This window comes from Kogia breviceps, chromosome 19 (genome assembly GCF_026419965.1).
Source record: "Kogia breviceps isolate mKogBre1 chromosome 19, mKogBre1 haplotype 1, whole genome shotgun sequence".
NCBI lineage: Eukaryota > Metazoa > Chordata > Mammalia > Artiodactyla > Physeteridae > Kogia > Kogia breviceps.
The window spans coordinates 51722359-51747465 of record NC_081328.1 but is presented as its reverse complement, the minus strand read 5'-3'; the positions used below and the strand labels follow the sequence as shown (position 1 = coordinate 51747465).

Below are 25107 nucleotides of genomic sequence, written 5' to 3'. Positions count from 1 at the left end.
TTGCTGCGAGCGGGCTTTCTTTAGTTGCAGCGAGTGGGGGCTCCTCTTTCTTGCAGTGTGTGGGCTTCTCATTGCAGTGGCTTCTCTTGCTGCGGAGCACGGGCTCTAGGCGTGCCGGCTTCAGTAGTTGTGGCCCACAGGCTCAGTAGTTGTGGCTCGCGGGCTCTAGAGCGCAGGCTCAGTGTAGTTGTAATGCACGGGTTTAGTTGCTCCGTGGCATGTGGGATCTTCCCGTACCAGGAATCAAACCCATGTCCCCTACACTGGCAGGCAGATTCTTACCCACTGCACCACCAGGGAAGCCCAAAGCAAGAGACTTTAATGGGAAGGGGCGTCCGGGTGGAGAGCCAGAGGGGTAAGGGAAGCCGGGAGAACTGCTCTGCCACATGGCTCGCAGTCTCGGGTTTTATGGTGATGGGGTTAGTTTCCGGGTTGGCCCTGGCCAATCACTCTGACACAGAATCCTTCCTGGTGGCTCGCGCATGGCTCAGCCAAGATGGATTCCAGCGAGAAGGATTCTGGGAGGTTGGTAGGACGTATGGACTGGCGTCTCCTCTCTCCTTTTGACCTTTCCCCAATCCTTCCACTTGGTGGCAGCTTGTTAGTTCCACGTTCCTTACCAGGACTTCCTGTTATAAGATAACTCATGCAAGTGATTACTATCTTGCCTGGTCAGGGCAGGTGGCTTCGGCCAGTGGTTCCCCTAACACGCTCATCCTCCAATGGCCCTCATTCCCCCAAAAGCAGGGAACCTGCCCGCCCGGCTGTGACGACACAGAATCCTTCATGGGCTATCCGTGCCAGCTGTGTTTTGCCCCTCTTGCACCTTCCTCTCCTCATAGGTGACTTGAACAAGGCTTGGTTTAACCTTGGTTCTCAAGGGCAGTGTGCACCATTAATCGTATTTGGCAGTGGGGAGAGGGGATTTTTAAAAACAGGCACTTGGGCTTCTTCTTGGCTAGAGACTCAAATTCCACGGTCCAGAATGGAACCGAGAAATCTGCTTTTTAAACAAACACAACCACTGACCCTGAAGCTGTGCGCTGAAGTTTGGGAAAGCCTAAGGACCAGCTTGTTTCCATTTTTGTGAGTTGCTTTCTCCCTACACAGACCGGCAGTGGGGGAAGCCGAGCCTGGGACCGGAAGCTCCCAAATCACTGGTCACTCCAGCCAAGGGTTCTCAGATCTGTGGTTTCGTGTAATCGCTACAGCAATCAGCAGGGGAAGAGGGGCAGGGGTTATCACCTCATTTTACAGATGAGCAAGTTCTGTGCTCTTTGGACAACTCTGTTATCCTTTCCAGCTCTAAAACTCTCTGATTTCATGGCAGGAAATCAAAACACCAGGCTTAAGCTTTACGTCCAGACTTCCCTGGTGGCGCAGTGGTTGAGAGTCCACCTGCCAATGCAGGGGACACGGGTTCGAGCCCTGGTCCGGGAAGATCCCACATGTCGCGGAGCAACGAAGCCCGTGCGCCACAACTACTGAAGCCCGTGTGCCTACAGCCTGTGCTCCACAGCAAGAGAAGCCACTGCAATGAGAAGCCCACGCACTGCAGCGAAGAGTAGCCCCCATTCACAACTAGAGAAAGCCTATGCACAGCAACGAAGACCCAACCAGCCATAAATAAATAAAATAAATTTATCTTTTTTTTTAAAAAAAGCTTTACGTCCATCACTTGTGACCTTAGCTAGGCTCTCTTCCCAACTTGGCCTCCAGTTCCCACATGAGGATAATAAAACCAGGAATCATCTCAGGGGGCTTCTCTGAGGGATCTCCAAAACCAGGTTAATCACGGGGGCTTAACTTCGTTGTAAATTGGGTTTGATTATGACCCTAATCTTTTGTCACCCAAACTCAGTCTTCATACTTGATTGTTTGCACTGCAGAATCAAATCTTCCCGTCTCAATTTAAGAAGGAAGGGAGGGAGGGAGGGAGGGAGGGAGGGAGGGAAGGAGGGAGGGAGGGAGGAAGAGAGGGAGAAGGCTCTCAGAGGAAATCCATCATTGGATTCAAATTTGAGGGACTGCACCAGAATGCCAGTGGATGGGTTAATGTGGCAGAGTGGGTATGAGGACAGACTATACAACTAAAGGAAAATGCCTACAGGTTGTGTGGTGTGACAGCAGGAACGAAGGTTGCTGTATCCAAGAGCTATTTATGGCCAGTCCCCACTTTAGCAAAACCACAACTGCTATTAAGACACTCAAATGCACCATCGGTGGTTCAGAACTTTGCAAGATGATTTGGACTCTGCCTTATTGTCGGAGGGAAGGCCAACAGCACGTCTACCAAAGGGGCTGAAATTTCAGCTGCTGCCAGGCGTCCCGGAGCTCCATCACAGTCCCAGAATAGCAGCTCGGTTCCCAGCAGCCTCGGGCTGCACCGCAGCTGGGCTTCCGGCAACGGAGCTGGAGTCAAGCCTCTAGCAGCGGCCGGAACAGCTGGGACTGAACTCACTCCACCCACATGCCAGCTGGCTGGCCCTGCCCCGCTGGAGGTGCCATCTCTGGTGAGTGCAGGCAAGTCTGGCTCTCCTGCGGCACCCGGACTCTCCCCCCCCCCGTCCCCTTGGGGTCCTGGCTGAGTTAGAGAGGACCCTCAGGGTGCCCTCAAATCCCAGGCGAAGGGGAGGGGGCAGAGACCGGGTCTCTTGAAGGCTTTGGGTGATCTAGGCTGGTGGCTGGCGAGGCTGATGAAAGGCTAAGCGGTCCTGAAGGTGGGCAGGCTGCGGTGTGCACAGAGAGGACATGACCACAGCGGGCTGGCGGCCACCGGGAGACCAGGGCTGAAGAAGGGAGAAGGGCCAGAGAGGGAGACACACGGCCCTGCCCCAGGCCAGGCAGGTGCCCAGGGCAGCGCTGTCGTGAGGCTGGCTTCTGAAGGTGATGGGCTTGTTGGGAGAAGGGAGAGTGGCTGAGAAGGAAGGCTGCAGGCTAGACGGCTGGTCAGCTCTGTTTCCAGTGTCCTTCTCGTGTACTGGCCCATGCAGATCCTTCATCTATTTAAAACAAAAATTTTTTTTTGGCTGCACTGCACGCCACACGAGATCGTCCCTAACCAGGGATCGAAACTGTGACCCCTGCATGGAAGTGTGGACCGCCAGGGAAGTCCCCCTGGCAAATACCGATCGAGGCCCTGCCACGGGCAAGGATGGATCAGGCACACAGCTTTCCCTCGAAGAGCTTACACCCTGGTTGAAGACATAAGACATGTACGTCAACAAACATTCGTAGAGCAGACAATGAGCTACATAAGAGATACGAAAGCGCTTTGGGACATAGAACAGCGAAGTTAAAACCAGTCCAGCAGAGTTAAAACCAGTGGGTTCTAATCCAGGGCTAGTCCCTTAGCCTTTATGAACCTCAGTTTTAAATTGAACTCCTAGGGTTGTCAAGATCAAATACACATAAAAGACACGGAAAATTGTACAGTGCTACACAGAGGTAAACTATTATGGGTGTTATTGCATTATTAGATCAGCCAGTGTTTGCGTTTCTCTGAGCCTCTCGGCCTGGGATTCTGGGATCCAGGGATCTGAGCGTGGAGCTCAGGACAGCAGCAAGGCCAAGCCTAGACCCGGAGCCCACCCCTTCCCCCTAGAAAAGGCTGACGGGCTCCCTCAGGTCCTGGCCCATCATTAAACCCATTTTATTATACGTACAGAGCGCTATCCTAGGGGCTGCAGGGAAGGCTAGGCGTGAAATCTGTTCCCCACTGAGCCTACCATGGACTTACGGAGGCCAGATACCTATGTATAAAATACAATCAACCGTGCAAAGCGCAGCGCAAGATTGGCAAATTCACGCTAGATGGGAAGCTTTGGGAGGGCAAAGGGTGGAGTTGTATGGGGCGGGGTCACCAGCAAAAGCTTCTGGGAGAAGCAGAGGCTTTAAAGGGGGAACGGTGCAGAGAGGCCGGGAAAGGGCGCCCTGGATTGAGAGTGGGGGATGCTGTGAGTGAAACCACAGGAAGGCCAGTCCGGTGGCCAGACCCAGAGCTGACCTCTCAGGCTGGAGTGGCCGTTTCCTGTGGGGAAGAGGAGGGAGAGGAGACGGCCAGTCCAGGTTGAATGCAGGCTGCAGGGGCCTTAAATGCTGGGCAAGGGAGTTAGATCTTTTACTTAGAGGCAGTGAGAACCAGAGAAGGTCTTAGGAGCCGAGAACGCCAGGGGGAAGTCAGCGAATGTCCCACAGCAGAGGGGGTTTGCAGGTGACTGGAGGTGTCAGGGAACGGAAGGAAGACTGCAAGCGGGGTGATTAGGTTGGGTGTGTGTAACCCCAGCGGGAGGGTGCACCAGCCCTGAAATGTTCTAGCAAGGGGGGCGCGGGGGGGAGGGGAGACTCTTCCTCAAGGAAGGGGAGGGGGACCAAACACTGCTGTGTACACCTTTCTTTTCTGGTTTTGGAAGGGGCGGGTTGAGGGGCCTGAATCCCTGGACCCTTGGCCTTGACCCTGGTTCCTAGATTCACTCGGTCTATCGACGGAGGTTCTCCAGACCTGGGCAGCTCAGAAAATGCAGCTCTCTCCTTCCACAGGGAGCTGATTAGTGGCCACTGAGCCATGGGCAGGGAAGCGGGGAGAGGGGGAGGCAGATTTTGTGGCCGCTATGGACGGGCTCAGAGGCAGGTGACATTCCAGCAGGTTCTGCCCTAGGCCCGCTTCCGGGTACCCTCCCAGAGGGATCACCCATGGGCAGCGGGTTGTGGTGAATGGGTGTTTATCTCGCCTGCTCCCTGGCCCCGGGCTTCCTGCTTCTTAAGGGGCCACCTTGGTACCTGGGTCCTCTCAAAATGCCAGGTGGTACCAGGCTGCCCCACGCAGGCAGTGCTAGGAGCTGAAGAGGAAACTTAGCCAGACACCGCAGCCTGGGCAGTAAGCCGTTAACGCGGAGCCTGGGAGCAAGAAGAGGTCAAATGCAAAATCTGTTTACCAGCTGGTTTGGGGGGCACCCAGCTGCCTAGCGCAAGATTCCAGGCACCCACCTGTCAGGGGGCCAAGAGCCCCACCCTCAGCTCAGCGAGGGGCTACACCTGCTCCACGGGGGCCAGGGGGCCAGGCGGCACGACCAGGGGCACTCAAGCCTCTAGGGAGGGGAGCAGGTCTCCCAGTCCCCGGAGGAGGCAATGGCTCCTGAAGGAGATTCTGCACACTGAACCGGCAATCCAGGACTCCTGCTACCCAGGAAATAGGGAAGCCCCTCTAGAGAGCAGAACTGACCTCGAGCAACGCTGGGGCCAGCACGCCTGCTCCTCCAGTGCCCCAAGGTGGGTTGCCAAGGCCCCCCACCCTGCACTCTAATGCAGGGCGCTGCCGGCCCAGGGGAGATGGTGTCTCCAGCAGGTACTGGGCTTGCCTGCTTCCCAGGAAGGCCTGTAGCCACTGGGCAAGGCAGGTACGGCCCTGTTTGCAGTGGTGCCCCCCTTCTCCACCCCAGGGTGATGGGGAAGGTCAGCAGGGGGCTGCCCTCCAGGGGCCACGTCTCAACTCTTTTGCTGCTGGGGTTCAAACCAAAGAATAAATGGACCTACCGAGTGTCAGGCTCGGTGCCAGATACCGGGAACAACAAAATGAGTGAGACACGTCCCTGCTCTTGAGAAGACAAGAACTGAGAAGGCTAAGATACACTGAGATAAGTGATAAATAAACAAATGCATACTAGGCCGTGGGTAAGCAGGGCAGCTCACAACGGTTCATTCTGGGGATGCTGAGTAAAGCATGGCAGAGAAAGGGACATTGGAGCTGAGCTTTGAGGCAGGGCAGGTTTTAAAAAGCTTTGGTCAGACAGGGAAAGGGGGTTGGGGGAGGAAAGGAATAACCCAGGAGAAGCCCAGAGCATAGCACAGCAAGGCTACTCTGATCATGGTAAAACAGGACCGAAAGAATGTGGGAGAAGCAGCTTCTACAAGAGTTTGGATTAAACACTGCTAGAACTTTTTTTTTTTTTTTTTCTCGCCGCGATGCATGGCTTGTGGGACCTTAGTTCCCTGACCAGGGATTGAACCCGCGCCCCTGGCAGTGGAAGTGTGGAGTCCTATCCTCTGGACCGCCAGGGAATTCCCACTGCTAGGCCTTTTTAACTGTCAGGGCTGAGGCTCAGAGGGGATGGACCAGGAAAGGAGAGGTTGATCACCGAGCATCTGAGTGCCAAGCTTGTGTGAGGCCCATTGTGGACATGGCTTCGTTTGGATGTTACAGCAAGGATTGGGGATGGTGCTATCCTGACCTCTTTATAGTAGAGGAAAGTGGGGCTCAGAGCAGCGAAGTGACTTGTCCAGGTCATACAACTGGCAAGCGGCAAAGTTGCACCCGACCCTGGGCCTTGTCACTAGCTTAGACTCATATGCAGCTCAAAAAGGAATTGTTCCAATGAATAAAGGTAGTTTCGATCGGCCGGCAGCCAACAGGCAGCCAACAGGAACTCACGCACCATGGTGGGAGGGAGGGGTACAGACGCCATCCACACAATCCATTGATCCAAGATCTATCTGAACAGTGGGAGGGCAGTGTCCCTATGGGACCACTTCTCAGTGTTACCTTCTGGTGAAGATGGGAGTTCATAAAGGCTTACATGCCTATGTATTATTACATTGGGCGAAGGGTATCTGGGGACGCAGATGAGTCTGCGGTTGGAGTCTTTGACGCAGTGGTGGTTCCACCGAACCTCTCTCCGGAGCGGCCACTGGCCGGGTCGATCAGGACCCACAGCCGTCCGGCTCCCAGAGCTGCGGGTGGGGCTCTCAGGATTTCCACCCTCCAGTGTTCCCGCTCTTGACAGGCCCTGGGGGATTAAAACCAACGGCACCAGGGAGCCTGGAGCCTCAGAAGCCCCAGGTCGTCTGCCCCGAGGGCCTTGCTTTGTCCTGAAGGCATATCCTGTTCCAGAGTGAGATGGGGTGGAAAGGGGGAGAGCAAACCGTTCTCAGAAAAGGCCCCGCATTTCCACTGCCGTCAGGGCACAGGGCTGGCTGGGGGAGGAGCTCATCCACTGAGGTGTCCAGGCCTGTTTCCAGACCACCGCCAGTGGGTGGCCAGGCACCGGATACCCCAACCTGGCCCCTGCCTGGGCCCGGAGGGAGGGGGGGAGACTTGCCTCATGGGAGAAGTCTCTGGAGGGTGAAGGGGTTCTCCACGAATCGAGACGGATCCCGAATTCACCTGTGTCTCCCTGAGGTCACTTGTATCCTGGTCTCCACACTCCTTTCCCCACCTCTTTCCCAGGCTCCTAGATCTGGCTTTAAACATATGCTAATGAGGGACCCCTCCCAGCAAACGCTTCAGCGTTGGTTGCCTAGTTGATGAAAACTAGTCAGAGGTCAGAGTGACTGATCTGTTTCGGGTTGGTCTGACCTGCTGCTCCCCCTTTCAGGGTGGGCCCCCCACTGCCTGGCCCTTACACACGTCTGCAAGTGCTCACGTCCGGTGTGTGTGTGTGCGGGGGGCGGGACGGAGGGGGGGTCCCTGAGATGCAGGAGGTGGAGTAAGGGAAGGAGACCAAAGGCATAGCAATGCGCTCTTCCTCTCAACACTGAAAAGAATTGAAACAATTCAGTCCTCACATTTTCCAGGCCAGCCAGAGAGGGCCAGGCGCAGGAAGAGATATAGGGTTCTAGAAAAGCAGGGCCTCACCACCAGCCGAGGCTGCTAAGCAAACAATCCCTCCAGGAGTCCGAAAACTGGTGTGCGATGGGAGGAGCCGGCCTGGGGTTTATCGCTCCGGCAGCTCCGGGTGATTCAGGCAGTTCGACTTCTGGTTGTCCTATAGATGGAAGCACGCTAACAAACAGCCCGGGAGGTCCCCTCCCCCGCTGCCTGCGCCCTCCCCCACCTTGCTACCCCCAGCCCGGGACCAGCCGCCTCCCCCCACGATTCCCGCCCTCCTCCCGGGCGCTCCGGGCGGAACCAACACGCCCAGCCGCCCGCCCGGCCACCGGCTGACTCCGACCGCGCGCTGCTGGCGATCCCCCAGGCAACTCGGCGTCACGAGGACCGGCACCCCGGAGACCCGGCGCCCGGCCCTGCCTCCGCGTCCCCTGGGCCCCGGCCAGGCGCAACAAGCACTCCCTTCTCGGTGCGCCGCTGCCCCTCCGGGCCTCCGGCGCTTGCCAACTAGGCCCCGCTGCGTAGCCCACCTCCCGCGGAGCCCGCAGCCCCGGGGGAAGGCAGTCGGAAAATCTCTTGTTTACTGGGCCGGGGTGATCCTAGGTTGGATTCGCTTCCCCATTTCTGCAGTTCCCCTTCTGCTGATTCCTGGGGCCGTAGAGGAAAGGGTGGCAACCCGCCGATGCATCCCGGGATGGGGAGTGAGGTTGGGGTACGGGGAGGGGGGAACTCGAACTCGTGGAAAAGTCCCCGGGCGGCGGGAGGGGCGGGACTCGGTGGCCAGGCCGATGTGTCATGGAGCGCAGAGACCGCGGGGGCCGGGTTAAACACTGTACCTCGGGGAACTGAACCGTGGAGGCTGATTAGGACCGGTCCGAACAGGGGACGGGGACACGGGGAGGGGAGCGCGCGCTAAGGTGGACCGTGTCCCGTGTCCCGGGCGATGGCAGGAAACCCAGGCGCGGGGTAGTCGGACCCAGGGCGACTGATGCTCACGGTCCCGAGTGGTTCTGGGCCCGGCCCACGGCGTTGGGGGCGCGCGCGGTGGCGTCTCCACGCACACTTGGTGACCCGGGTGCCGGGGAAGGGTCGCGCGTGCAAGAGGTGGACGCTCGGTGTGTGGTGTGTCCACGTGTGCAAGCTCGGGGAGGGCAGGGGCCGCAGAAGGCGCGACAAAGACAGACTTTGTATCTGAGTGTGCGCCTCGCACTAGTCCGGAGCGGCGAACTGTGCCCCGCGTGTGTCTCACGGGAGAGCCGGGACGAAGGTGACAAAAGACTAGGTGTCCGCCCCGGAGAGACGCACCAAGGGGGCCCCCGCGCGCGTCTGTGTGCGCGCGCCCTGGGACGTGCGGAGAGGGAGCGCCCGCCCGCGGATTGTGTTGGGCTGCACCCCAAACCGCTTTCCGGAGAGAGAACCGAGTCCCGAAAGTAAGTGCGCGTGAGTGCGCGCGCGCCCGCGAGCGGGGGCGTGGCAGCAAACAGCAGCAGCCCACAGGCCGGCTCGGCCAGAAACTCCGATCTCCCTCCCCCGCCGGAAAGTGCGTCCACTCGGAGCCTGGAGGTGAGTCGGGGATGGGCGGGGGGAGGGCCGGCCGGGCTTTGTTACTGTGTAAGCGGATTGCACGTACCTGGAGCGCCGCGGGCGCCCGATAAGCTCCTGAATGGAGGTGGTGTCACGGTGATGCGGCCGCCGGCCCACCCTCGCTGCGAGAAAGGAGCCGAGCGCGGGCAGAGGCCAGCGCGAGGGCGAGAGACGGAGCGCGGCCAGCTCCGAGTCCCGGGGAGGGGCAGGCCCTGCGCCCAGGTCCCCCGCCTGAGCCCCGCCACCTCAGACCGGGCTTGGGCCTGGCCCCGCTCCCTGCGCCGAGTCCCTCCCACCCCCGCTCGCGCCCCGCCTGGACTTGGCCCCAGACGCCGCGCCGGAGCCGGGCCGGCGACGCGTCCCAGGTAAGGGCTGCAGCCCGCTCGCTCCGCCCTCCCCTCGGCCGCCGGGAACAGTGGGGTCGGGCTGCTGGGCAGTGGGCGAGGGCTGAGGCCCGGGGGTGGAGAACCGGGGGGCGGAGGACACCGCTCCTACTTCGCTGGCTCGCAGAAACTTTCCGAACCCGAGCAGGCTGGGGACTGGGGGTGTGGGAAGCCCGGCGCTGCGGCGCGGAGTCGGCGGCGAGGGAGAACTCCACGATCGGGGTCTCCAAGGACCACCCCCTCCGCCCTCGCAGCCTCGCTGCGTGACTCCGCGGCCAATAGTGACGGGGGGGGGGCGGCGTCCTCTCCGCGGCCCGCTACCGTGGATGGGGAGGGCAGGTTTCTGGGACCAGAGGAAACGGTAGAGAGAGGCTGGCCCCCGTGCTCTTTCTGTTCCGCCATCCAGGGGAGCGTGGGTGTGGACCCCGGTCCCGGCGAGAGGTATAGGGAGGGGAGGGCTCAATCCTCCTGCGGGAAGCTCGGAATTTCGGTCAGTCGTAGACCCTCCACCTTCGGCGGCGTGGCTTCTAGATCTCCCTTCCCTTTCCCCGCTCCTCCCTCACGCCCCACGGGGTTTCCTGCGCCCTGCCCAGCCGCGGAGGTGGAGTTGCGCCTCTCCAGCCCCAGCCCCACAGTTTTAAACCCAGCAAAACGCAGTCACTGAAAAAACTCCACGCTCTTGATCCTAAAGCTCAGGGACCAGAATATGTTGAAATAGGGTTTTGTGCTCTTGGAGTTTCCCTGCCTGGGCCTTTATCTGTGGCTGGGGGAGGGCGTGCCGCTGGGGGGTGGGGCGCATTCCGGAGTGGCTTTCTAGAGCGGACCCTTGGGTTGAGAACTCACGTGCTTCAGAATGCTCAGGGAATTGGGGGCCGAATATCCGCCCTCGGTGTTAAGGTCTAAGCCTGGGCTTCCTGGAAGCCCTCGACCCCACCCCGACCCCACCCCCCAACTTGGGCCCTGAAGTAGCCCCGTACAGGTACAGGCATCTCCGACCCCTCTTCTTATTGGTTGGTTTAAACACCAGACCCCCTGAACAGCGGAGTAAGATAGCAGGACCTAACCAGGGGCGGAGAGGAAGGAGGAGGTGGATGGGAGAAGGGGAGGATGTGGGAAGGCTGCCAGTGGGTCCGTCCGTCTCTCTTCATGGGCTGCTGAGTGGCGGGAGACCCGGGAGGAAGGAGGCTCCTCTGTGGCTCTGCTCAGGCGCCTTGGAGAGGGGCCTCTACATGGTCCTGGCACCCTTGAAGGTACCTGGCTGTGGGTCTATATCTTACCCTGTCCCTCTGAACCCGGGAGACAGACCGAGGCCGCAGTGTGAAGCTTGTGTTGCCCTTTTCAGGATGGTTCTCAGGCTTTCGTGTAGATGGTCAGGGAGTGAGGAAAGGTGAGAAGGCCTGGCTGCCTCATCCTTGCTGGGTGCAGCCCAGTCAGGGCTGGCTGGGCCTCTGAGCCACCGCTCTGCTGAGGTCTCTCTGCCTCCCCTGGGAGAGGGAAAGAGGGAGGAAGGGGATTCTGGAACTGGATTGGGCTGACTCAGACCTGAGCTGGGGGTTGAGTGGCTGAGCCTAGGGAAAGGCCGATTTCAGAGGTGATTAAAAATACTTGTATAACTGATTCCAGGGAGGTGAAGCAAAAGGGCTCCTTTGTCCAGAAAATAATCTGCACCTTGGCTGGGCTGCAGCCATGGTGTGGGGGGAACTCATGGGAATGAAGGAGGTCCCCTTCCTTGGTCCTACTGAGAAGCTTTTCTTTAAAAAAAAATATTTATTTGGCTGTGTCAGGTCTTAGTTTGAGGCATGCGGGATCTTTAGTTGTGGCATGCGGACTCTTAGTTGTGGCATGTGGGATCTAGTTCCCTGACCAGGGATCGAACCTGGGCCCCCTGCATTGGGAGCGCGGAGTCTTAGCCACTGGACCACCAGGGAAGTCTCCCCACCTGAGAACCTTAAAGCAGGAGACGTGACTCTGAAATGAAGAGGCCGGACTGGGATGGGGAGAAATGGGCACCAAATCCGTTCAGTGAATGCTTTTCAAATGCCTGCTGTGTTCAGTGCAAGACTAGGTGTTGCAGGGGATGCTAAGATAAACGAGGCTTGTTCACTCCCCTCAGACCTTACAGCCAGGTAGGGGAGACGCCTACGCACACGATTCTAAGGATCAAGGCTCAGAAGACAGCCTGGAAGTGCAGGCTCTAGGGACCCGCAGGAGGGAAAGTCTCAAGGCAGAGCTGGTCTGTTTCATCCAAGTCCTTTCCCCCTTGACCGCCATCTTCAAACACAGCATCCCTTGGCTGGCTGAATCTGCGTTCCTGGATGTGCAAGGACACTGGGCTGAGCTTTCTTTAAGTCTCCTGCTGGCCTCCAAGGGTCTCTGTCCCAGGCAGTGGACAAGGACCAGGCCCAATGGGTCCAATTTCCCCACTTGAGTTGGTGTCTGCCTGTCTCTCCACTCGCCAACTTTGAAGTTCCCATGTTGGTATGACAGACAGGCCTGAAGGGTAGGGTCCAGGGCCAACAGCCAAAGTGAGAAGGCAATTGTGCTGAGGGCTGTGAAGCTTCTCTGGCCCTGGCCCAAGTTCTTATGAGGTGTTGGATGCTAGCAAGGTACAGGCAGGTATGGCTCTAAGAGCAAGATAGACCAAGAAGAGGGATTGATCTAGTGGTCTCAGGCTAAATGGGAGCGGGCTTGGTGTTTTGTAATGACATGGCCATTCTAAGATTCGAGCTTGTAGCGTGGACTTAGCATCCTTTCCCTCACGTCCAGCCAGGCCTTAGACTTTATCTGGGAAAGGATATCCATTAGGCCTCTACCTTTGGCCTTGGTCTTTAGCCGGGGATGAATGTGTCCTCAACAAATCGATTGCCTATGCTCTTTTGCCAGACTCAAATCTTAAAGCACAACCCTGGTTATGCCCTCATCGTGCAAAACACAGCCTTCGGTGGCTCTCCACTGCCTTAAGAATCAAGCCCTAAACTCCTTCCCTGTAGTGTCTCTAATCTGTAGCCAGCCAGCTGCAACCTCCCTTTACAGACTCAGTTCATACTTGGTGGATTTGATTAGAAACTGAATAAAATGCTGTTGAGAGGTGTTCTTCACTCTGTCTTTTCTGACCCCCTCAGCTGGGAAGAGCTTTCTCCTCTGTGTTCCTGTAGCACTTTTCTCTCCCCAGAGGTAAATTCTTTTGTGTGACACTTACCTTATTCTTCTTTGGGTAGTTTTCTCGTAGACCTACCTCTTGGACTGTGTTTGTCCATCTTTGTATTTTCCACTGTGCGTCTAGGGGAACAACTGGGCCCGGTCCCCCTAGACACACAGTAAATATTTGCTGATTTGGAATGTTTGTCTGTTCTAAACTGGGACCTGGCGGAGGGAGATGAGATGAGCCGCTCTTGAAGATGTGCAGAGTGCCAGAGGCTAAGTCTGAGTGATCATTCTCAGGGTTCAGACCACATCTCCAACTTCACCCCAAGGTCTAGCTGTTTTGCTGTGAGCCAGAAATACTCATGATGGGGTTGAGTGCTTAGGATCCCATAGCATGTTATCCATAAATTATCCCCGGAGTGGTTCAATATTCCTTATCCATTAGCCCTCTCCGATTCCTCTTGTCTCTTCCCAGCCCTTGTAAATAAAGTACAATTTGTGCTTTATTGATTTACTATTACACAGAGTCCCCTCCAAGAGCTTATTTAAATCGTGATGTAGGGGAAACATGCTGTTGCATTGGAAGTCGAGAGAAACTAGCTGCGTTACAGTACCATTTATTTAGGAAAACAATAATAAATTCACACAGGAGTGTGAATTTATTAAAAGTTAATGGTAGGTGTTGTTTGGGGAAAAGCAAGCTTAATTGACAGACGAGGTTGTAGTCGGGAAGGCTGAGAGACCTAAAATGTTTTCAAGGAGCATGTAGGATATCTTACAGGACTTTGAAAGTTGATGATCTTTATTCTGTCAGTTTCACTTAATTTGTGAGTTTTATTTCCTCTGACTGAGTAACAGCGTCCTTCCCTTTCTCAATCATGGAGAGACAGTTCTGTTTGCCTGTTATACATTAACTAACCAGGAATGGTGAAAACATTAAGTAAGGGCTTAGCGGTGTGCAAATCTACACTCCACCTCCTAAAGGGAAGAAAGGGAGGTGGTGGGGAAGTTGGATCGTGCCATTCCCCTCCCAGCCACTAGTGGTCACTATCATCCCAGGAAAGCTTGGTTGCTGTCTTTCTGGAAAGTTCCTGGGTCCAAGAGGTGAGAGAGGAAGACGCAGGGTTACAACTAGTTACTTGAACATAATAAGGGGTGATTTAAATGTGGAGTCCCTGTGTTTCATAGAATTTTGGAATTTTTGACTTGCTTTTTAGAGCATTTAAATGTTCTGTCCTCCAGGTAAATTTAAAGTCTTTGAGTAGCAAACTCACTGATATGGTCTTTAATTTCTCTTAACCTGCCACACTCTTTACCTCCACTTCACACAGGGAAAATCCAGCTGGTATTGAGAGCAGGGGTTTGGTCTTCTTTGGTGCCAGTCTACAGCATTTCGTAAGGCTGCTGTCCGGAACCGGTCCAGTGAGTCATTGCAGTAGTAAGTTACCTTCCTGGTGTGAATAAAAGACATCTTTCTTGCCTTCTAGCTACAGTGCCTCAACGTCTTCCATTATAGATTAATTTCTTTGGGTTTTGCTTTGCCCTTGCCTGGTTCTTGCTTTTAAAATGTTAATGCCTCATAGGAGGATTTTTGCACTAAGTCATTAACTCCCTAGCTGGGAAATTCACTGATTTTTTTTTTTTTTAATATTATTTACTTGGTTGCTCTGGGTCTTAGTTGTGGCAGGCGGGCTCCTTAGTTGAGGCACGCGAACTCTCAGTTGCGGCATGCATGTGGGATCTCGTTTCCTGACCAGGGATAGAACCCAGGCCCCCTGCATTGGGAGCACGGGGTCTTGCCCACTGTGCCACCAGGGAAGTCCCAGAAATTCGTTGATTTTATTCTTGAGACTCTAGCAACTGAGCTTGCAAAAAACTTTGGATTCTGAGGAGAAGCGTTGGTGCTAAAAGCGGGAAAATGAAGTGCAGAAAAGGGCCGTGGTAGGGAGGCATCAGGGGGAAAGTGTTGATACATACAAGTTTTCAATCATCTCTTCGCCTTCTCTGGTTGCCGTTTGTACCTGTTACAGGTGCTTGTTAAATACTCACCGAATGAATGAATGTGTGGCTGATTTGCCGTAGACTGAGACGTCACAGGGGCAGAGTGGAGGGGCATGGTGTCTGGCCATTTGAACTCTGGAAGTCCCGGGACAGAGAGGAACTGAGTGCTGAGTGAACTTGCTCACAGACCTCAGCCCCCAGCCCACCTGCAAGAGCTCAGGGAATATCCGGGCCCAGGTTATGATTTGGGGGAGGGGGAGGGGGAGGGGCCCGACCATTCAGCACAGTTTCCTCCTTTTCCATGACTGGGAACAGGGACGACACTTGGGTTTCATCTCATTTGCCTCTCTGGTCGCTTGGTACAAGGCCCAGGAGTTCTGCGTTCAGAACGATTCTGAAGCCCGGAGGCGCAGACAGGGTCAGCGCGCCGTGGCTCGGGATGGGGGAGCGGCCCCTGGTGTGTCAGAGTCCCACCTGGAGGACTCATGTTGCCTCTTCTCCCCTCCGTCTCTAGGGACCCAGCTGGGGCCTGGCCTGGGAGCCAGGATGGCCATCCAGAACGCGGCGCTGATATGCCTGGGACTGCGTCTCTTCCTACTCCCGGGGGCCCAGGCCCAGAGCCGCGCCCCACCTGGCTGCAGCCCGGACCTCAGCCCCCTCTATTACAACCTGTGTGACCGCTCTGGGGCTTGGGGCATCGTCCTGGAGGCGGTGGCGGGGGCGGGCGTCGTCACCACTTTCGTCCTCTCCATCATCCTCGTGGCCAGCCTCCCGTTCGTGCAGGACACCAAGAAGCGGAGCCTGCTGGGGACCCAGGTGTTCTTCCTGCTGGGGACCCTGGGCCTCTTCTGCCTCATCTTTGCCTGCGTGGTGAAGCCGGACTTCTCCACCTGTGCCTCGCGGCGCTTCCTCTTCGGGGTCCTGTTTGCCGTCTGCTTCTCCTGCCTGGTGGCCCACGTGGCAGCCCTCAACTTCCTGGTCCGCAAGAACCGCGGGCCCCGGGGCTGGGTGGTCTTCGTCGTGGCCCTGCTGCTGAGCCTCGTGGAGGTGATCATCAACACGGAGTGGCTGATCATCACGCTGGTGCGGGCGGGGGGCCCCCCGGCCAACGGCAGTGCCGGCTGGGCCGCCGCCTCCCCCTGCGCCATCGCCAACGTGGACTTTGTCATGGCGCTGATCTACGTCATGCTGCTGCTGCTGTGCGCCTTCGCGGGGGCCTGGCCCGCCCTGTGCGGCCGCTTCCAGCGCTGGCGGAAGCACGGGGTCTTCGTGCTGCTGACCACGGCCACCTCCATCGCCATCTGGGTGGCCTGGATTGTCATGTACACCTACGGCAACCAGCAGCGCGACAGTCCCACGTGGGACGACCCCACGCTGGCCATCACCCTCGCCGCCAACGCCTGGGCCTTTGTGCTCTTCTATGTCATCCCTGAGGTCTCCCAGGTGACCAAGGCCAGCCCGGAGCAGAGCTACCAGGGGGACCTGTACCCCACCCGGGGCGTGGGCTACGAGACCATCCTGAAAGAGCAGAAGGGCCAGAGCATGTTTGTGGAAAACAAGGCCTTTTCCATGGACGAGCCAGCCTCAGGTGGGTCATGGGCACCCTCCCCAGGGGCCCTTTTATTTATTTATTTTATTAAATTTTTTTTTTTTTTTTTGCGGTACACGGGCCTCTCACTGCTGAGGCCTCTCCCGTTGCGGAGCGCAGGCTCCGGACGCGCAGGCTCAGCGGCCATGGCTCACGGGCCCAGCCGCTCCGCGGCACGTGGGATCTTCCCGGACCGGGGCATGAACCCGTGTCCCCTGCATCGGCAGGCGGACTCTCAACCACTGCGCCACCGGGGAAGCCCCCCTTTAGTTGTTAAAAATTTTTGGCCACACCATGCAGCCTGTGGGACCTTAGCTCCCCAGCCAGGGATTGAACCTGGGCCACAGCAGTGAAAGTGCCGAGTCCTAACCACTGGACCACCAGGGAACTCCCCCCAGGTCCCCTTTTATTCCAGGTGGTTTACTGCAGGACAGGGCGCGGGTCTCCTGAGCAAAATGGGAGGTTCCTGAGATTATCCAGAGTTTTCTGCCTTAAAGTCCCTAAATCCCATATTTTTTAAAAAATTATTTATTTTTGGCTGTGTTGGGTCTCTTCTGCTGCGTGGGGGCTTTCTCTGGTTGCGGCGAGCAGGGGCTACTCTTCGTTGCGGTGTGTGGGCTTCTCAGTGCGGTGGCTTCTCTTGTTGCGGAGCACAGGCTCTAGGGCACGCAGGCTTCAGTAGTTGTGGCGCGTAGGCTCAGTAGTTGTGGCTGTAGAGCACAGGCTCAGTAGTTGTGGTGCACAGGCTTAGTTGCTCCAAGGAATGTGGGATCTTCCTGGACCAGGCACATTGAACCCATGTCTCCTGCATTGGCAGGTGGATTCTTAACCACTGAGCCACCAGGGAAGTCCCCTAAATTCCATTTTTTTAAGGATTTTTTTCCTATACTCGCACAACTCATGAATATATTTTCATTGTAAAATTTTATACATTACAGGTAGAATTTCCCTCCACTGTCAGTTCTACCCCATTCCCTCCTTTTTTATCCCCAGAACTGATCACTGTTGACTGATATTTTCCTGCTAGGTGCCTCAGTTTCCTCATCTGTAAAATGGGGATAATAATGGTTCCTGTTTCATAAGATTCTTTTGAAGATTCAATTAATGCATCTTCTGGCGCTTGGAAGATACTCTAGAAGTATTAGCTATTAGCTCTGTGTATTACTATTATTTTGCTGTCATTATTATTATCCTTCCAGAGCTTGTTTTTCCTTTATGTACATATCCATAGTCTTAGTTTCCTTTTAAAGTATTTTCAGTTCAAAATTTTTTCTTTTTCACAAAATCACGTGTGCCACATGCTGATCTAAGCAGCACCCGCTATCCAATAGCCAGCTTGTCCCCAAGCTCCTGCCCTGGCTCTTTGTTAATGGGATGGGGCTCTCCTGAGGTGCCAGGCAGCTCCAGAGCCTTGGTGGTCGGAGCTGAGGGCGCCTTGGAGGTGGAAGCAGCAAGAAGGCAAGAGAAGCCCCTGCAGTCTGGCCCAAGCCCCCGTCGGAAAAAGCTTGGGAGGCAGGAGGGGGTGGCCATTCTCCAGGAGACTTGGCCAGACGTGCTCCCAGCTCCCTAAGGAAGGAGCCTTTTTCTGGCATTTGTTCATTGTAAGGACCACTAACGTTTATTGTGAGCACAAACTGAGTGCCAGGCATTGAGCCTTTCCGGATGTGCCCTGTGGCATGCATCTCACGTGCTTTCTTAGCCGGCTGGTGACAGCCCCTTCTTCATCTGCTGGGACCCGGAAAGCCTGGACGCTGACCCCCTACTCTGCTGATCGAGGTGTTGGGGGCTTAAGACTTGACCTGCCTGATTGTTGAGCACTGCCCTCTGGGACCTCTGTCAGGGGCCGGAGTCAGAGGCAGGGGAGGTTCCGGAGTCAGGGGCCTGGGAGGTTCCGGAGTCAGAGGCAGGGGAGGTTCCAGAGTCAGAGCTCTCTGCCTTTTCTCAACAAGCTGCGGTCCCTGTGATCCCTGCCTTGGGTGAAGGAATGATCCTCACCCTGCCGGACAGACACTGATCTTTTACCTGCCCAGTGGGGTTGCCCCGTGGCATCCGCACAGCCTGGTGCCAAGTGAGGGGCGAAGGTGCAGTTGGTGAGGCTTGGGGACGAATGGAGCCCCCACGGCCCTCACCTTTGCAGTCACCCGCTGCCTGTTTGTCGGGCCAGAGAGTTCTCAGCCTTTGTCCTCAAGGCAGACACTTCTGGGGCTGTAAGGGGTTTTTTTCCTTTTATTTTATTTTTTCTAAATGGAAAAATCAATTGAGTGAGCCCAGCACTATAGCGCTGTGGTCCCTTTAGGGCTGCAGGGCCATCAGCCGGCAGGAGACGGGCACCCGCTGCCCCGGCCCTCAAGGCTCAGCCCTCTCCCCGGCCCCCAGAATGGGTCAGCAGCTTTCCTCCGACCCAGCGCCCAGCAGCGTAGGACAGATCGGGAAATCAACACCCCCGAAGGCACAAGGAAGTGTTCCCAGAGCTGAAAATAGTTCTGGAAACTTGCCAAGGGGCCACAGGACAGGATGTGCCTTCAGTCCCCCTGGTGGAGCTCTGGGTCCTGGGCAAACAGCACCCAGCCCTGCCCCATGCACACTCTCGGGCAGCGGGGTCTCTGCTTTTTTTACCCTGGCGCCTGGCAGCTGGCCCGCAGCGGGAGAGGCCAGAGCTGGAGGCTGGCCATCTTGGAAGGCGGCCGAAGGTCCATGTGCCCCTCTTGGCCTCTGGCCCCAGAGGGCGGAAGGGGATGTGAAGGTTGCTGACAGGACGTTTTTTTCGGTGGGAGGGGGTCTCCTGCTGCGGGAAAGCCCAAGGGGAAGGCACGCATTGTGCTCTCTGTGCATCCAAACAAAGGGATGCAGGGCTCCACGGGGAGGGGGGGGGGAGGGGCACACCTACAGCCTCACCCCCGGGGCTGGCCTAGTCCCCTTTTCCCTCTCCCTGCCTCCTGGGGAGCGTTGCTTGAGAGCAGGAAAGGGAGCTTAAAGCCCAGCCCGGAACAGCTGCTGTGTTTCCTTGCAGCTAAGAGACCAGTGTCACCGTACAGCGGGTACAACGGGCAGCTGCTGACCGGAGTGTACCAGCCCACGGAGATGACCTTGATGCACAAAGCCCCGGTGAGTGGGGTCCCCAGCTGTGCGGGGTCGGGGGAAGGCAGGCTCTGCATCCGATGCATCAGCCTTCGGCAGCCCAGGACCCCAGCTCCCGATGCCTTCTTCCTGGGGTTGATGTTCCTACTGCCTTTTGCGACACCGTGGCGGGACCTGTGTGCCCTGTGTCATCGGGGCGTCGAACACCCACTGAGGACAGCTGTTCAGAGCAGTCTCTCTCTGAGCTGGTGGGAGCTGCCAGCTTTCCCCTGAGCAGCTTAGGGAGGGACAAGGGCGAGGGGGTCCTCAGCCAGGTAGGTGCCATCCTTGGTGGACGGAGGACCACAGGGCAGGTCTGGGCAGGTATTAGCTGCTCGACCACAGCTGTCCCAAGAGGGCCTTCCTGCTCCCTTCCCCCCACCAGCAGGCAGCAGCTCTCGACCTTACACCTCCCCTGGGTTCTGGAAACCAGATGCTCCATTAGCCAAGGGTGGGCGGGTGGGCACAGGAAGCCGGTGGGTTAGCGTCTTCTCACTCCATATATGTCCGTCCTCCCCGGCTGGCTGGCAGTTGCTCCTGGAGAGACCCCTCGCTTTCTGGAGCCCGAACCTGGAGCTAGGCTCCAGGAGAGGGAGGCGGTGGCCAGGAGCCAGGAGAGGCCGAGGAATGAATCTCTGCAGGGCATGAGCGGGGTTTGCTGGCCCCCAGACACCCAGGGTGCCTCACCTGGCCACCCCTCCCTACCTGTGTGCATGGAGTCCTGCTCCTTCAGGAAGGATCTGAACTGATAGATCCTTTAATGGGGGCTCCAAAAACGTGGTCCCTCGACCCCCAGCGTTACCATCCCCCGGGAACTTGCTAAAAAGGCACAAGGGCCAGGGGTGTGATGGAGCCAATAGTTAGCATTCCTTCAGTGATGTCACCAGGATGGAGTAACCACCCGCAGAGATCTGCCAACATTACAGATCAGGGTCGTTAAACATTCACCAGCTCACCGCTGGGCGGGGCCCCCTCCGCATGGCTGTGGCTTCGTAAACAGTCAGGTGATTCTGACGCACAACCAGATTGGAGAACCCGTCCTCGATCTAGGAACCAACGCAGCTCCGACCAGGATCCAGGCGGAGACTTTGGATTTTCAGTCTCCCCAACTTAAAACTCTCAAACCCCAAACCATTCGGGGTTTAAGTGTCTAAATCAGACTTGCTAGATAAGAAACGTGTGACATGCCTGGGGCCTGACAGAAGGGTCTAATGGGCCCGGCACACCAGCCATGATGCTGTTGGGGGGATGTAATGCCACCGGGGGTACGCAGGTAAGAGTCTTGGAGGAAGGGGGCCTGAGAGCGTAGCCGGGTGGGTCCCAGAAGCCCCGTGTGTTTCACCCTCTATTGGGCCCCAAGGTTTAGGGAGTGGGACGGGGCTTGAGAGGAAGAGCCTTTGGGAGAGAGCCATCCACTGTGTGAAGCCCCGGGACCAATCAGAGGTGACTGGAGCCTCATTTCCATGCCCAGAGGGTGGCCCTCTGCAGGGTGAGATAAGGGGCTGGAGGTCAGAGGTCAGCTCCTCCGTCCCAGCCCCGGCTGGCAGGGGGTGGAGGGGGAGGACAGCAGAGGGAAGGGGAGAGCCCAGCCGAGCTGGCAGGCGGGCGCAGCCTGGCAGGAAGCGGAGGGGGAGTGTGTGTGCATCCGCCCGGGCGGAACCCAGCTGGGAGACCTCCTGTTCTTCCTTCCAGTCTGAAGGAGCCTACGACGTCATCCTCCCGCGGGCCACTGCTAACAGCCAGGTGATGGGCAGCGCCAACTCCACCCTGCGGGCCGAAGACATCTACGCAGCCCAGAGCCACCAGGATGCCACCCTGCCCAAGGAGGGCAAGAACTCTCAGGTCTTTAGAAACCCCTACGTGTGGGACTGAGGCTGCACCAGGAGGAGGCGGGCAGATCTGGGGACCTGGCCCGGGCGAGGGTCTTCCTGGGAGCCCTGCTCTCCCCTCCCCCTCCCCCTCGCTGGCCCAGGCCGGGTCATGGGCCTCAGCCGGGAGGCCCTCACCCACTTCTCAGTGTTCGTGGAGTCCAGGAGCCAACTCCGGCTTCGTGTCAGGGTCACTTGGCTTCGTGTCAAGGTCACCTGCGGCGGCCAAATAGGGTTCTTCCTGGGGTGGCGGCCAGTCAGCGCCTACAGTCTCTGGAGTCTTCGGAGAGATTCCTGCAACCTTGAGAGATGTCTCAGGCGCTTCTGTCCTGGGTCTTGCTCCTCTGTGAGGGGCAAGGGTGCCTAATAAACACGTTTCTGCTTTATTGACGCTGCTTCTGGGAATGTCGTGTCTGATCTGGGCTCTTGGTGTCCGATGATCCGCTCCTCCACCCTGGCCTGTGGGCGTTTCCTCTTTCTCCAGGAAAGCCACTGCTGAGTTTTTCTTCTGTGCAGCGAAGTAGCTGACACCTCTCCCCGGGGACGAGTTCTTCAGCTAAGCCTGGGTCCGTGTCCTGTGCGATCAGCATGGACCTCTGGGCCCGGCTCCTGTCTCGGGGCTCGTCCAGCATCTGGGCTTGTGTGAGACGAGGCAGCTTTCCTCTGGGATCCCCTCCACTGGGGTCAGGCCGGGGGGACGGAGCAGGGAGTTCTGTGGAGGGTATTTGTAAGGGAAGATGGCCTGGCTTCAGCCCTTTAGTGGGAAGCATGGTGCAGATCCGTCAGGGGATGGCGTGGAGGGAGGACCACTCAGTGCTCCGTGTCTCAGATCACACTGTGTGTGTGTGTGTGTGTGTGTGTGTGTGTGTGTGTGTGTGTGTGTGGCCGGGAGTGATTTGCAGAGGACCAGGACTTGTTTTCAAAGGTGGGAAGGGGCAGGCCAGGTTCTGGTTGGTTTCACTCCTGGGCAGGTTTTTAAATGCCCATTTGCTCAGTCCTTTATGGTAAAACCTGTCCACAGTGGTTCATTTGAATCCTCGGGGCTGCCCCTGAAAGATGAGTCTGGACAGTAAGTACCTTCTCTCCCTTTTCCAGAGTCAAAATCCCAGAACCGGACCATTTTAGGGTTAGACAGGGCCTTGGGGGTAAGTGATCCATGTAGCTCTCTCACCGCCTCTGACAGGCAAGCAGACTGACCCAGAGAGGCCAACAGAGCCTCTAGAAGTGGCCATGCTGAGACTGGCCAGGCTTTCTCAAGACTCTGGCTTGTAGCGGGTCCCAGTGGCCTGGGTTCAGACACACAGCAATGCTCTGACCCTTTGCAAGCGGCTTGCCAAGTCGGCTCCTCCCAGGTTTGGGAATGTTTCTCCCCAACTCGCCAGAAGCTATTTTCTGACACCGGTTGTAGGGAAAAGATGTTTCTGTTGGAAGAGGGGAAAAAGGTTGCTGGAAGAAAAAAAAAAAAAGAAATTTCTCTTTCGATGTCAGATTGCACCAACTCCCCTGGAGACTCAAACCCTTTTTTTAGTGGTTCACACACTTGTTCTTCCTGGTTACTTACGCCCTCTTCCCTGGACGGCACGTCATTCTGCTCTCCTCAGTCCTCTGTGTCCAGGCTGGGCAGGGCCCTTGTCACTGGAGCGGGAAGGGCCCGGAGGCCACCGATTTGGAGCAGTGGTGGCGTCGGGGGCCTTGTGAAACCCTGGGGCATGTGGTTGGGGCTATGGGCCACCCGCCCTCCCCGCCCCCGCCATTCCTGCCCAGCCCAGCCTCTCCTGGTCCGCAAATGACCTGAGAGGGAGCGCAGGAGCGGTCTGCAGACACCAAGCCTCCCTCTGGACGCCCTCCCCCGAAGTCACAGCCCCTGTGCCCCCCTGCTGTGGGTCTCCGTCCTTCCTGGCCATCTTTCGGTTCCAGCCTCAGCCAGTCCCGCCCTCTTCCAAGGTGAAGCCAAACCATGGCGAAGCTGGCCCTTGCCCTTCTCACCAGCACCTCGCGCCACCACCTGGACCTTGGAAGGCCGCTGAGCTGGGCAAAGCTCACTCGAGACCTGGACAGATCGGGCCTCTCTTCCTGGCCTGTGGGTCCTGGACCTGAGCCCCTCTGCATCACCACCTGATACCTTCATTGAACTAGGTCCCATCAAGACACAAAGTCGGGGGTAGGGCTGCATTCTCAGGGGCCAATTGAGAGTCCTGGGCCAGATGGACCGGGGTCTAGGCCTCTCCCAGGACTGAGACTTGTGGGACCGAGCGCAGCCCCTTAGATACGTGGTGTCCAGGCCTGAAGATGGTGCCGTTTCCTGACGGGCCTCCCCTTGGGCACCTCGACTGCTGGCTGCTGCTGTCATCATCCATGACATGCTCCACCAGGTCCCGATGGCCACCAAGGGAAGTGGGGGCATCCTGGAGACCTGCAAGACGCTGGCGCCAACAAAGATGCACACGCAGCTCCGGACTCGCGGGAACGAGATCTCTGTAGTGTCTCCTTGGCCTCCTGCCCTTGGGTACCAGAGCTGGCTCATCCAGGGGCCTCAAGCCAGGTGTGTCCCCAGAGCTCACCTCTGCCTGCTGAGATGAGGGAGGGTGGGGGCAACGCAGGTGCTGACCCCGTAGGCGGTCCCACAGCCCTCACCCCCCACCCCAGTGCCCCCCTCCGGCCCCCAGCACCCGTGCCTTTGTCACCGGCGCATTTCTCCAGGGCTAAGTTGGGTGAACGGTACCCCCGAGTGTGACGACCCCCTCCCCATCCACTGACCCTCGTCCTGGGCTGCCCAGTTCCATGACTGGAGTATTAGTTACTCTGACGGAAGGGGAGCGGGGAGCTCTGAGCACCCCCGACTCCTTGGGATCTAGGTTAGCAGCCCCAAATCCCTCACGGCGAATAAAGGCTCGATCTCGCTTTTCGAGCTGATAGTCTCGCGTGAGTCCTGGCAGCACCAAGAGATCACGGGGAGCAGCCTGCGGTGAACGTGGGTTTGTTCAGAGTCTGAGTCCCCTGGAGGCCTGCGGGTGAGGCCGGGGAGCGATGGGCTCCTGAAAGATGCAGACCTGCCCGGATTCGAGAAAACCCCGTGGCCCTGCTTCCTCCAGTCTATGGCCAAGTGAAGACGACAGAGGTGTTCCAGCTGCATCACATGCCTTGAATGGAAAAAACCGGAATAGGCCAGAACCTGTTGCAGGTGACGTCAGGCCAACACCTTGGTCAATGGCACACCCATTTCTGTCAAACCCTGTAGCTCCGGGCGGAGTAGTTTGGACTTCATCACTGCTCAGGATTACATGACCTTTGTGGGGAATTACTACCACAGAATCCCTGTGTGTTCATTAAGAATTTGTCTGGGATTTATTAATATATATTTTTAAATCCAACTCCTTGCCTTCTAGACCAACAAAGGCTGTCTGATTCCAGCTAAATTTTTTTCTTGGTTGGGGATTTGTTCTAAGGGGAAACCGGGCCTCCCAAGCAGGCCAAGCCCAAGGTCACTGTTTCCCCACACTCCCGCTCTCCCCCCAGACACAAGGCCTGGTGATGCAGGCATGGGGCAAGAGAGCGGACCCACCTTTTTCATAATCTTGCTGCTGCCTGGTAGGCTGGTGCGGGGGGAGGGGGGAGCACCTTTGGGTAAACCTCTGGGCTCATGGGAAGGCAGGTGGGAGCCAGGTATAACCAATACCTCCCTTGAGTCGGGAGGACCTGCCAAATGCCACGCCCAGCATTCAGTTTACACATGTGGTCCCTGAACTCTTTCAGGGTACCTCACACTTCCTGTAGGAGCAAGAAACAGGTTAAGTGACTTGCCCACGGTCACGCAGCTAG

The 25107-nt window shown here is 57.2% G+C and overlaps 1 protein-coding gene, 1 long non-coding RNA gene and 1 other non-coding gene across 11 annotated transcripts; 1 reads left to right on the top strand and 2 right to left on the bottom strand.

The window, feature by feature from the left end:
- Positions 1-1624: 1624 nt before the first annotated feature.
- LOC131746863 (uncharacterized) lies at positions 1625-9459 on the bottom strand. 2 transcript variants are annotated; one of them, XR_010838066.1, is made up of 3 exons: positions 9234-9459; positions 7631-7760; positions 1625-3002 (listed from the first exon to the last, which is right to left on the bottom strand). It is a non-coding gene; the product is annotated as an uncharacterized lncRNA (long non-coding RNA). The 2 variants fall into 2 exon arrangements; XR_010838067.1 differs by having other exon boundaries at positions 1976-3002; positions 7631-7777.
- GPRC5C (G protein-coupled receptor class C group 5 member C) lies at positions 2386-21678 on the top strand. Of its 8 annotated transcripts, none has more exons than XM_067020768.1 (6): positions 9175-9552; positions 14046-14152; positions 14745-14952; positions 15230-16303; positions 19314-19408; positions 21113-21678. In XM_067020768.1, exons 4-6 carry the CDS (start codon positions 15262-15264, stop codon positions 21290-21292), a joined length of 1317 nt encoding a protein of 438 aa, XP_066876869.1. In that variant the 5' UTR covers positions 9175-9552; positions 14046-14152; positions 14745-14952; positions 15230-15261; the 3' UTR covers positions 21293-21678. The 8 variants fall into 8 exon arrangements, with proteins under 8 accessions (XP_058904548.1, XP_066876867.1, XP_058904552.1 ...); XM_067020769.1 differs by lacking the exon at positions 9175-9552 and adding an exon at positions 12698-12744; XM_067020766.1 differs by lacking the exons at positions 9175-9552; positions 14745-14952 and adding an exon at positions 8261-9166.
- On the bottom strand, positions 16619-16690 carry TRNAE-UUC (transfer RNA glutamic acid (anticodon UUC)). Its single transcript has one exon. It is a non-coding gene; the product is annotated as a tRNA-Glu (tRNA).
- Positions 21679-25107: the final 3429 nt, after the last annotated feature.